Source organism: Thamnophis sirtalis, unplaced genomic scaffold (genome assembly GCF_051295495.1).
Source record: "Thamnophis sirtalis isolate CommonGarterSnake01/CBP01778 unplaced genomic scaffold, rThaSir2_p1.2 scaffold_5, whole genome shotgun sequence".
NCBI lineage: Eukaryota > Metazoa > Chordata > Lepidosauria > Squamata > Natricidae > Thamnophis > Thamnophis sirtalis.
The window spans coordinates 43712249-43725769 of NW_028261385.1; the positions used below are offsets into that span (position 1 = coordinate 43712249).

At 36.9% G+C, this 13521-nt stretch overlaps 1 protein-coding gene across 2 annotated transcripts in view; it reads right to left on the reverse strand.

Moving 5' to 3' along the window:
• KIAA0825 (KIAA0825 ortholog) overlaps positions 1-13521 on the reverse strand; it is a 187947-nt gene that overhangs the window by 99302 nt on the left and 75124 nt on the right. For both annotated transcript variants that reach the window (XM_087715720.1, XM_087715721.1), the window contains exons 15-18: positions 12692-12925; positions 10740-11148; positions 5055-5214; positions 1476-1628 (exon numbers count right to left, since the gene is read on the reverse strand). In XM_087715720.1, coding sequence (XP_087571846.1) covers positions 1476-1628; positions 5055-5214; positions 10740-11148; positions 12692-12925 — 956 coding nt within the window. The remainder of the gene's footprint in view (positions 1-1475; positions 1629-5054; positions 5215-10739; positions 11149-12691; positions 12926-13521) is intronic.

A 13521-nucleotide genomic window follows, 5' to 3' on the forward strand; every position in this document is an offset into this window, starting at 1 on the left:
TGATACAATTGTGTTATAATTTGGGAACAGATTTACTGTTTGCCTCACATAGTACACCAATATATTATCTTCAAATCTCTGCTATATATCAATTTCACGTGAAACCATAATATCACCAAGATTGTTACAGTCTCATATATTACTGATCTGAAGCTGCTCTGAGTCAAGAAGATAATTCCAGCTAAGATGTTCCAGCTAATAAGACTGCCAAAATTCCCAAGTTGTATAGTTATAGGCATAAGGGGTCAAAAGAAGAAAATTATCTTCTGGCAAAAAATCTATTTCTAGTAAGAATTCATTCCATTCCATACTGGTCAGTATTATTGCCCAACTCAACTTAAAGTATTTGGTTGAAATCTTAAGAGTACAGTCACAATACATGAAATGGAATTAGATGGCAATATGGGGAAGATACTATAAGAGGATAAACCTTGCCAATACAGATACCAATCCTTGCTTCTTTGAATCACTTATAATCATGATTCATTATTTCATGCAGTAGATTATCAGTGTACATCTCCTCCGTTGTTCACAGTGCTGGAACTGTATGAAAAGCTATTTAATTGTATAAGATAAATGCCACTGCTATCCTTTTTGTATTTTGCATTTTATGAACTTGAAAGCAAACACCTGCCTGAGCCAAGGTGGCGCAGTGGTTAAATGCAGCACTGCAGGCTACTGCTAGATCAGCAGGTCAGCGGTTCAAATCCCACCGGCTCAGGGTTGACTCAGCCTTCCATCCTTCCGAGGTGGGTAAAATGAGGACCCAGATTGTTGGGGGCAATATGCTGACTCTCTGTAAACCGCTTAGAGAGGCCTGAAAGGCCTATGAAGCGGTATATAAGTCTACTGCTATTGCCTGCCTGCCTTCCTGTCCCGTCCCATGTTGTCCCATGCAATAAAGATAGTTGGCAATAAAGATAGTTGACAATAATAGAGACAGAACTCAGCTAAGTAACATAGTATATTTTTGGGAAATTATAACTGGCTGTTCTCATTCTATTTTTAATCAAAAAGTTTGGGTTTCAAAGTTCCTAATAACGAATCAGGTTTTCTTTTGATCTCCCAATCACTGTTGTCAAATTCGCTGCATCTATATGAAAGATAACTTCTAAATAAAGAGGACAAGTATATACAGCACCCACAATTTTGTCAAATGGTGTATGTGCGTGTACGTGTACGTGTGCATATATATATATACAGCACCCATGTATATACAGCACCCACAATTTTGTCAAATGGTGTATGTGCGTGTACGTGTGCGTGTGTGTATTTATATATATATATATATATATATATATATATATATATATATATATATAAATTATACATACATCCGATATCCAATATCCATATCCATATCCAAAGAATTATAACTTCAAGGCTTTCAAAAGCAATCTGAAGTAGGCACTGGATTTCTTTTGTTAACAGATTTAAACATTAAACAACATTAGGTACTTCATATAATGACTAACCTTTTTTAAGACATTAGTGCAATACCAGTGGTGCACTTGGAAAGGGTCAAAAACAGAATGTTCTTTGCTTCTTAATATTAAACGTAAATGTCTGATGTTTGCTGGATCTTCTTCAGAATTTCCCTCGTAAGATAGCTGTTTATTCAAATAATCCTTTAAAAAAAGAATTCCAACTGAGTACTAATTGCATCGGAGAAGAACAAAGAAGTCATTTATGTAAATGCATGAAGGATTTAAATTCCTCCTATATATTTAATATATATAATTAAATATATAATTAATTAATTAATTGTATCTAAAATAAATCTTTTAAATAATTCACACTGATAGGATTGTGGCTACTCTACAGTATCATGAGGCGTAGTGACTTTCCTGCTTGAGTTGCCTGAAGCTGTGGCAAAGTTAGTAGTGGATTATGTTACAATAGTGTGAGGGGATTCCAACTTGCTTTTCTTGAGCATGGAGTCAGAAGTAGCTCGTGAGGTCATGGCCTGGCCCTATCACTTGTGGCAAAAGCCAGGTTTTTCTTGCCTTCCAAAAAGCCAACAGGGCTTGGGCCATCTGGATGTTCATGGGGAAGCTGTTCCACAGGGCACATGTTGCAACAGATAAGGTACATCTGCTAAGATCTTCATCATGAGATTCACACTGAGATTCATCCATTGAGGAGATGCTTGAATTTGGTTTTGCCTCAGGGCAATAACAACACAGTCTGGATACAGGAGGCATTCAAATCAGTGCCCAATCATGGTTCTCTGATTCTTTTGGATTTTTCTGAATTTATCCCACCATGAAAGATTTCAAAGGGAGTTTGGGATTATTCCTGAGGCTCTCAAGCATAGCTCAACAGAGAACTTGCTTGCCACTTGGAACGAGATAGCAACAGTGGTGGGTTCCGGATCCCGTTCCAACCGGTACAGTTGGAACGGGCCCAGCATCACCCACATGGGCGCATATAGCACGCACATGTGTCATACCTGCCTGCGACGCCTCCGCAAGCTTCAGTGATGCTCCAGCTACTAGGCGGAACATCGCACAAGCGCCATGCGCACCTTGCGCATGCACGTAAGCACCAAAGGCTTAAAGAACAGGTAAGGAGCTTTGGCGGGTGGGTCCCCCAGAGCACCATACCGGAACAGTACCCTGTGATCCAGGCAGGCTCCGGTATGCCCGTACCAGGGCGTACCGCTTGCAACCCACCACTGGACAGCAACAATGGTCTTAGATTGGATTGCACCTGGCATTGCCTTGCTGCTGACAGATCAGATGGTACCCCCTGGTTTTCAAGAATCTGTTGGATATGAAACAGCAAAAGGGATGACTAAGTACCATTGGAGAAAGCAAAACCAACTAAACATGTGTAAGAACCTCTATTAAGGATTACCTCAAGGCATTAAGGGCAAAAAATCACCACTAGACCAGAGGTGGGTTGCTAATATTTTTACTACTGGTTCAGACGCGCTCGTGCTTGCATGTGATGCTTCTGCACATATGCAGAAGTGTCTGGGCGTGTGGGCGAAGGCTCCCGTCACCACTACTACTGGTTGGGCCAATCTGGGCCGAACTGGCAGCAACCCACCTCTGCACTAGACCTGACATGTGGGATATTTTTTATCCAATTTCCAGCCTTTCTCTTTGGGAAAAAATTAGGGAAATGGTAGTTGAGCTTCAGCTTCAATAGATTCTGGAAGGAACAGATTAACCTATTCTTTTCAATCAGAATTCACACCTGAATATAGCAATGAGACAGCATTGACTGCATTTGTGGATGACCTTGGAGAAGTCAGGAAGGCAGTGGTATTCTTAGCCTGACTCTCCTTGATTTGACAATGGCTTTTAACTACCATTGATCATGGTATCTTTTTGGACTGATTTAGAGAGGTGGGATGTTGTTGTAGTTTTCTTCCTTCCTCAAAGGGCTGTTCCAGTTGTTGGGTGGGGAGGAAGGTTAAACCCTAGGAACTTGCTTTGTGGGGTACTTCAGGCTGTAAGATCCTAATCCTATTGAAACTTAAGTATCATTCAGAAGCTGCACTAGTTGAGAATGTGCCAATGTGGATAGCTATGGCCACATATCATTGCACTTATGCTACACCACCACTTTATGAGCTGCCAATAGATTTCCATATAGAATTCAAGATGCTGAGTGTCATCTGTAAAGCCCTTTACGGCAGGGATCTCCAACCCTTGGGCAGTGGCCCACTACCGGGCAACTGCCCATTCGGAACAGGACTGCACAACTGCTAGTCGAGCATGCACACTTGTGTGAGTGGTGGGTGCTTGTGTGAGCAGTGGGCAAACGCACCCAACGCTTGTGCAAATGGAGTTGTGTGTGCTCTCACACATACCTGCCACTCACACAAAACCATTCCCTCTCCCCTCCCACTGGTATGCCAGGCCAGAAAAGTTGGGGACCACTGATTTGGCACAGACTTGATTTACCTGATTGACTAATATTAATTCTTGTTGATCACCAGATACAACAAAGTTGGCATGCTCTAACAACTTTTTATGAAGCAATGTCATATGATGGGACCCAGGAATTATCCTTCTCTCTAGTGGCATCTGCTTTGTACAACACTTTTCTCTAAAATTCAGGCCCAACCTTCTTGGCTTTTTCAAAATCCCTAGATATATGACCCTTGGACTTTAGGTATTGGACTAAGACATTGAATGAGTGACTCTGAGAGATGCTTTAAAAAGTGCTTTATGGAGTTGAATGAGCATTCTTGATTGCTGGTTCTTTATTTTTTCTTCTACCTATTTACACCCAAATCAAAATGGCAATTCCTTAAATAATTACCAAGCTGTACTCAAAGTTAGTGAATAATCAAGTTACAAATTCCTTTTTTAACCTTTGCTCCTAAATGAAATGATTACAGAAACTAGTACATATGATGAAAAGCGGACAAAAAAAATGATTAAAACACGATAGCAATTTTGCTCATTTATATAATTTGGGAGTACAAGTATACACATGAATCTAATATATTAGTCAATAGTGGTCCATAACTGAGCAAAGACAGTATTGTATGTAACAAAGAAAAAATGCTTCAGAAGTCAATCAAAAATAAAAGTTATCTTATTTACTCATTGGGCAAGCTGCACAAAGCTGAAACAAATACACTTTCACTGAAGAAAAAAGAACAATGATTATGGTCAATAAGTTTATATTTTTAAAAACATGATCTGTACACATTCATATTCTTTTATTATATTAGTCTAACTTTCCTTGAAATAAAATGGAAATAAAACAAAACAAAAATAAATGGAAACAAAATGATTTTGTACATTCTTACAAAAATGTTTTTTGTGTCAGTTTTAGAAATCAGAATTCCATTAATGAAGCATGACAGAGTCTATGTATATACCTAAATGAAAGGCACATAATGCCCTAAAATAACCTCTTATGAAAAAATGCAGAAAAGCTTAAAGTGAACAGTGTAATCCAGTGAGGTATTGACTAGGTATTGACTTTAGGAAGCATTATCACCTCCTTGAGTAACCCTTAGCTGCCAGCAGATGCTGCCTCAGGCCACTACACACCTAATTGCTCGGTAAAAAAGGCCGTTTCCCTACCTCATTGAGCTGGATGATGTGATAAATTTGCCTCAGGTATTCACTGCCACCTGGTTTGTGGCAGATATCCAAGGCCATCATGTTTATTTTCTGCTCAGTCAATTCAAGCTCAATAGTTTCCTCTTCTGAGCTCCTACTATCTTTTGCAGTAATAATTGTACTAAAAAGAAAGCAGAAATATTACAATAAAAAACAATGAATATTGCCAAAAGATAGAGTCTTAATCCAAGAGACCAATATAGTTACATTTCCTGATTTGGGCTCTTCAGTCCTTACTGTGTGTGATTATATGATAAAATGATAGAAACACAGTTCTGTAAAAGTCCCTCAGTATACTGTAAAGAAGAGAAACATGTAACTTTGTAGGTATCTTCTTATTGTTCACAACTACGTTTCTGCTTATATTTTTAAATATATGTGTCCTCTCTTTATGAACAAGTACCCCAGTAAAAAGAAAACATAATACTTTGATTTAAAAACATTTTTATATAAAAATATAAGACAATAAAATGATTTTTGTTATTCTTAATCAAAAAAAGTACACTTTCGGTAATGTAACCTTGGTTTCTTATTTTATTACATTATTTTAAATCCTAATTAACACACCACACAAGTAGTCCTCATATTAACTGCAGCTTTTAAAATCTTTTTAAAATTTTCAAGGTATTGCTCACAGAATAATTTTATATCAATTTTCAATTTGGGAAAACAACCAATTGTTAAAAGCTTGCACTTCCTTTTTACATGTGACATCTGGGCTAGTTTACGTAACTATTCCCATTCTAATATTAATTGCTCAATATATTATGATCTGATTATAAATTTCAAACTGTATCACAGCATTGCATCCATCCTCAATTAGCAATTTAGAAACCCCAAAAGCTATTATAACATTTTAATTATAGTAGAGCCGATAGTACAACATTCTCAAGGAAAACTAAGTATTTATTCTTATCTGCATGCTAGGATATGTCAACTCAGAATTAAGCTTCATTAAATTCAGGTGGGCCCATTCTCAGATAAACATACATAGGACCAGAGGCGTGTGTGTGTTTGTGTGTGTGCGCGCGCAACAAATTTAAGTAAATTTGAATTTATTTGCATGATACATGTACATGCATAGAACCCAGTAAATAACATTACAATCTAATACATCACTTCAGAAAACTCAAGGCAGTAAATAATTTGAAATTATAGTCACCACAATTTAATTCTAGAGATATATGCTATCACTACATTTGATCTAAAAGTTTCCAAAGAACTACATCTTTACAAGCATAGCAGAATTAAAAAGTAGTGCTTTAAAGTTGTATAGTAGTGCAGCTGAATGTTATGTCAAGCTGCTTACAGGATGACATTGAAAAAGTTGAGGCCCTCTGACAAATGACTGTTTCAGTGTCAGCACACAAACTGTATCCTTTCCTGTCCATCACTGTGCAGGTGAAGCAAATGATTGGATTCAGTCAGTGTTGTGATTAATGAGTTCCTCTCTAGATTTGGGACTGCCTATCAATCATGTCATTAGGGAGAATGTGCCCTGAAAGAGGCAGACCTCAGCCAAGGAATAACTGCATTCATCTTAATCTTTATATGCACCCAGTCAGGCAACTCAGGGTCACCATAATGAAAAATAATAATGTTCGACTCAACAAATTACACTGAAAAGCAGACATTTCTTTTGAGACTGTGTATTCTCCACAATCTTAGTTGACAAGTAATAATTTGAGGAGAGGGGGGTAACAATAAAATGAAGGTTATTTTAATAATAGTTTAATGAACAAGACAGACAATGAATACAATTATCACTTTTCCCATATTTCTATGAATATGAAATTTATGTCTGTTAATTGTAGTATTTTATTAAGCTAAAATTATATTCTTAAAAATTATAATCAAAACTACATTTGATACTTTAACTTTCTTAACATATGCAAAAATATACTACATAGTTTATAAAAATACGCACAATCAAATTTAATAAATGTTTCAAGAGGATAGTAAAAAACCAATATCCTAAATACAAACATTCTTTTTTTGCTTAATTTTTCCTGGTTTAGATGAAAACTCTAACTGTGGTTTTTTTTAAATAGACATTTATTCAAAATGGAGTTGTGCCAACCAGAGCACAGTGTCATATTTCCAAATACTCTTTCTCTTTCTGAGGAAATTAGCCCTAAACAAACCGGTTTCCTTCGGAAAGTTGCTTAACAGTCATCTTCTTTCTATCCACACCCACTAATGGAAATCAAAGCAACTGCCTATATTTGGATAAATGTACAATATAGGAAATATATTCTTTGAACATCATCTTTAGTAACTGTAGGAAGTTAGCACCCACCCCTCTCCTAGAAGTATGACATATCCTAGAAAATATTGAAAAGGCAGAATATTACATTTCCCTGGATAAGATATGGAGAAACATGTTTTAAGGCAGGAAACCATCTCACACTTAATACCCCCACCTTTCTCAATGGGCCATTAGGGGCCCTGAGTTAAGTTTACTCTACATAACAAAGATGGGATTAGTTTTCTACAGAAACTCACCACATGGAATCTGGGAACTCAACCAAACTTGGGACTCAAAAGGCAGCCTAGAGAGTTGCCCCTGCATGGCCCCATGGGAGTTTGACAACCAATCAGAATACATTTTCTTACTCAGGAATAGGAAAAGAGAGGTGGGGCCAAACAGAGAGTATAAAGCCAGGAATTTTCAACCCTTCTCCTTCTTCTCTTCTTTTTCACCCAACATCTAAAAGCATGTGATCACCCTTTTCCCCAGGACCTCAAGCCATATGGTCCTGTCCACCATTAAACCATCTTTCCAAGCAGCCTCCATATTTCCAGTGTCTTTTTCCACACTTGGAGCTGAACCCAGAAGGACATTTCTCCCAACATAACAATAGGTTCCAGGATTATCACAGAATTCTGCACTAACACAATTGCAATGCTGGTCTTCCACTTTTAGGGAATGGCACTATAGCTAAATTCCAACTGTGTGTCATTATCTGCTGAGCCAGAAAAGATGGCAGAAGAGGAATCTTCAATTATCTTGTTAAAAGAGATCCTGGCTCAAGTACAAATCTTGAAGCCAATCCAGCAAGATGTGGTTGAGTTTAAGAATGGTTTTAAAAAGATGCAAGAAAAAAAACAGATATATATTTCAATGTTAATGGAAGAAATTATACTTGATGCCTACATCTGGGTTCTAGTAACAGCCACTATAGAGTGCGCTGTATTAAGACCTAAGAAACCCTAGTTCAAGTACACTCTCACCCATGGATACTCACTAAGTGACTTGCAGCCAGCCACAATATGTCAGCCCAACCTACCCTGCAAAGTTCTAGTGGGAAAAAATGGTCAATAGAAGGCACGATTTAAATACAACTATCTAATTAACTAACTCTACAACCTAATTTTTATCATTGTAGATGATAATGCAAGAACAGACAAAGGAAACCAGGCTACAAAAGAACACAGTGGCTGGACACCATCAAAGCTGAAACCAGTCATAGAAAAATTCAAAGAAGTAGTGCAAGATTGGAAGATGTGGAGAAACCTATAGAATCACCAAAAGTCAGACACAACTGAATGGATATCATCATCATCATATCCAATCAGTATCAACAGGAGGAGAAAATAAAATAAACTCCTTTAATGATCATCCAAATAATCATCCCTTGAGAGCAGATTAAAGGATGATCAAGCACTAAATCAATTGAGTCCACTGACTGCTCCCAAAACTGCTCCAATTTTTTTTCTTTCTGAAGTAGAACACTAACACTGATACAAGAAAATGTTACAGCAAAGTTCACAGTTCTATGAGTAGAGAAGGCACAGCATCTAATCTAATAATTCCACTGCCAGTAGCTCTATTATAGCAGGGAAAATTTAACTTTGGTTGAAGATTCACTTCCTTTTGCTTCTTCTAGAGATTTTCAGTGTTCAGAAGTAAGGACTTGTGCTTTTATTTTGGACACAAATTACTTTTCCTTAAAGTGTGGCAGAATCCACTGATGTCAAGCCTGACATGACTTAATGCAAGATATAATGTACTATGGAAGATTCCATCAACTTATAATTAAGTTCTCTCACCTTCACAGAAGAATGTGTCTTCAAATTAGTGGTGCAGCCACAGAGGCCACAGTAGAAGAAACAGAATGAATAGAATGAAATGGGAAGGTGAAAATTCTATGGGTTGCTCTTATAATAAAACCTGCAAGCAGATTATCCTGCGAAAAATGTGGCAAGAACTATAAGCATCATCAGTGTGCCCTTCCCCGAAGCACAGGAGGCCAAGGATTCTTTTCTGAGTGAGAGAACATTGCCTCATCAGACACACTTTTGAAATGGTGCTTTATGGCTCCAGGATGAAAGTAAATCATGTTGAATCACTTGAGCTTAAATTATGTTACCAAACAGCAATGTGCCTCAGATATTAAACCACATCCCGATACATAACCACAATAGATATTTAAACAATGACCAAAAATACATCTTTGTGAATTTAACCCTATTATCACTAATACAACAATCTCTTCAGTTAAGACCTTTCACATATATAAAGCACACTGAAAGAATTCAATGTATTTATTTGGGAAATAGCCAAAATATGAATAGCATCACAAAACTCAATTATTTTAATAGGAATTCTTAGTAGCCTACTGCAAAATAAAAAATACAATGAAAATTGCATTAAGCACAAAAAAAATGCAAAAGGATTTTAGAAGTGAGACCTGGTGAGAAGGCAGAATATTATATTTCCCCTAAAAGAGAAAGAGAAATCTTAAGAGAGACAGAAACTCAGAGCTTCAGCTCCCTCCCCCTGTTCCCCAAGCAGATACTGAGCTGGGGCAGCTTTAGAAATGCAGATTTGGTAATCCATCACTGCCTGCAGCAAGGTCTGGCTCTGAACCAAGGGATGGTTAACCTTCAGCCACAATAGGAATTGCACAACATTGCATCAGCACAAAGTTAGCTATGACCCCTGCATAGATCCATAGGAGTCTGACAGCAACCAGTAGAATACATCTCCTTGCCACAGGAACAGGAAGCTCAAGGGCAAGGGCCAAGAGAGGGTATAAATAACCCTCACTCTTCACTCGATGTGTTTAGCTGCACCAGGACCATGTGCTTGATGGTTCTGCTCCATTAAACCATATCAGCCACCATGTTTTCAGTGTCTTTCTCCCCGCTTGGAACTGAACCGGATAGATATTTCTTCCAACACTATTTTTTAGTTTAATCTATCTGGAACATCAGCAAAAAAAGAAACTGGATTTATTGGGTAATCAGTTTCCCCTGGATCTCTGAGATCAATGGCATTTACATCTTTCCTTATACACTGTTTGGCAGAAAGAAAGAAACCCAAAGATACAAAAACATAACAATGCATACACACACTTTTACTTCAAGAGACCAAGGATTCAGGCAATGTGGTAAGGCTTTGATACAAAGACAGAAAACCCTTCAAAGACAGAAAGACATAAGAGAGTTTCAAAGATGACTTCTCTTACAGTCCAGGCTACAGATAGCTAGAAGTGGAAGTGGCATGAGTATAGCCTTTTAAATAATTAGAAGGACTTGAATGGAATGACCACATGCTTTTCCCCCAGAAAATTTGTATTATTTTCTCAGAAATTAATGAGGTTAGCAGTAACAATAACAAAGAAGAAAAATGTTTCTTACCATTCTGTGCTCAGTTTTTTTGCTTTTAGTAGTTGCTTTTCAATCCAGTTTGGCTTCTCCTGTTCAATGCTCTGAATTATCTTATGAATTGCTTGTTTGGGATTCTTTTTCTTTTTTCCTATAATAGTTTCCAAACATATGCAAACTAAACTGAGCTTTTCTTTGCTCCATCTGTCAAGAATTGCACCCGTTAAAAGTTCTATGATGTTTCCATCCTCAAATATCTGACATATAATTATAATCAAAGTCTTGACAAGAAAACCGTATTTCTCTGATTCAATAAACTTTTCTGGTATTTTTTTATCAGATACTAAAAAGAAATATTTAATTGGGGATGGCAAACATGCTATTACAGAAGGTAAATTGCTGATTACAATAGATAGAACTTGAGCAGCAAGCCTTGTGAAACCTAAAAGAAAAATGAAATCAGATATAATTAAAATTAAACCATTTTATTTTGCAATGAGTCACAACCAATACAATTAATGTAATTTAATTTAATTGTGTCTGTCACACATTTCTCTCACTCATCTGTCCATTATGGCATATGAGACTGAGCCAACCTGATCACCACTGCTTCAACCATGCAGATAAAATCTAATATAGACTAGACACTGGAACAGGCAGAGGCCCATTTGGAATGCATTTTTATTTTTATTTTATTCTTTCCTAGAAAGATTAATCTGCTTTTCATAAATTCAGATGTTTATATTGGGTTATCTAGCTAGCTTTCGTGAGAGGACACATTTTACTGGGGGTTTTTTCAATAAAGCTCCAGTCTATGATATTTACAGAACAGTAAAACAAATGATTTTGTTATTATGTAGGTGCAAATCTAAAAAGCACATTCTTTCCTTTCAATAGGCCCTATCATATTTTTACAGTAGCAAATCCATCCCCTGGAAAGTATTACAAACTCACAACAACCAATATCATTAGTTTATTAAATTTTTGTGGCCACTCAGCTCATTGACATGATTTTTTATGGTTGCCTGGAAGCTAATGCAACTTATAGCAATATGAATACAAGCTATTCTATAAGTGTACTTGGAGCCATATACCGTTTGCTGCAAGGATTGCATTGAAAAAAATAATTCTTATTCTGTCTAACCTATTTACAAACATTCATTCAATTACATTACTAATTCTAAGAGTACACATTGCTTCCACTTTGCACTACATTCCCAAAACATTTTAAATGTTTATATTTAACTGTGCTTTATGGTTTAGCATGTGCTCCAATATTTTTTAATGCAGCCATTTAAGTGAATTACAGACATTTAATAACTGTCATCAACTCCTACAGTGGAACCAGGGGTGGGTTTCAACCAGTTCGCGGCGGTCCCTGCGAACCGGTCTTCGGCGAACCCAGAAGTAAGTAACTTCCGGGAACGGCGAAGCGCCCGCCCACCCACCCGCGGTCCTTACCCGGTTTTGACGAGTTCTGCGCTTCCACGCATGCGCAGGACGCATACAGCACCTGCGTGATCCTCCAGGAGCAGCTGGAGCATCGCACAGACACTAGTACGCATGCATGCACCGTGCGCGTGCACAAGGACGCCGCCGGCCCCGTTGCAACCGAACCGAGAAACCCACCCCTGAGTGGAACAGATAGAGCAACTCAACATGCTAAGAATAAATGTAGTTCTTTAGTCCAGAAATGATGGAGCTCAACTACAACAGAGAATTCTAGGGAAAATGTCACAATATTCAGTTGTAAAGAGCTCTTTCTTCCTCCTCTCTGAACATGATTTACTTTGCTGAATCCTCATTAATAAAATTATACATATTTTTCCATTACCTTTCTAAAAAAATAAGTCAACTATATTAATAAACAAAAAAACACAATAAAGTGGTTACCAAGATATTCATGATCAAAACCTCTTCCATTTTTACATATTGTCATTAAATGGTTAATTAATATTTTTAGAGGCTTAAGTAAAGATACTTACTTTTCCTAGAATCTTCTGTTTTTACATCTTTATAAATGTAATTCCATTCCTTTGGAACTGTACTCAACAAACTTTCAGGAACAGTTTTATTAGGCAGATAGGTGCCATATTTCTCTGATGCTTTCCATGAATGCATCAAGGAGATTACCTCCTTTACTGTTCCGTTAACTGAATTAATCAAAGTCGATTTCAAGCATTTGACAACTTCTGGCTCTGATTCACTGCAACTAGAAACTACCGAAACAAAAAACATTAAAGATAGTGAAACAAGTAACTCAGGGTTGAGTAAATTTCAATATGAGGATTTTTATAAAGTTTCATTTGGTTTTTAATGCTAGATTCTTATCATAAATAGAACCCACGGAACTTCTTTATGGCATAATTATTGTAACTTTAAACATTTATTTTTCGCAGTCGAATACTTTAAAGGAAAAAAATAAAAATGATTACCACTAGCATCCAAAACAATGCTTCTTTTATTTGTTTGTTTGTTTGTAATTTAAAAATGCTTTTATGACTGGTTCAACTGTAAAATATTTTTAGTAGACATACATTTAGAAAAATAATGACTATCATCATCGTCATCATCATATTATCATTCTCTTTGAGATATTTGGTAAGAGACTAAAAAAAAGTTTTAAAAAATTAAATACAAAACACATTTGTAAAAAAAAAAAAGAACCTGATACTTGTTCCGGGCCACCAGACTGACTTTGTTCTCTCAGCCTCACAATCCCAACTCTTACGAGACTAACATATACTATTTTACTGAAGAAGAAGTTATGTAGGCTTCTCTGACATAAATGAAAATTTAAAACTCAGACATGGGG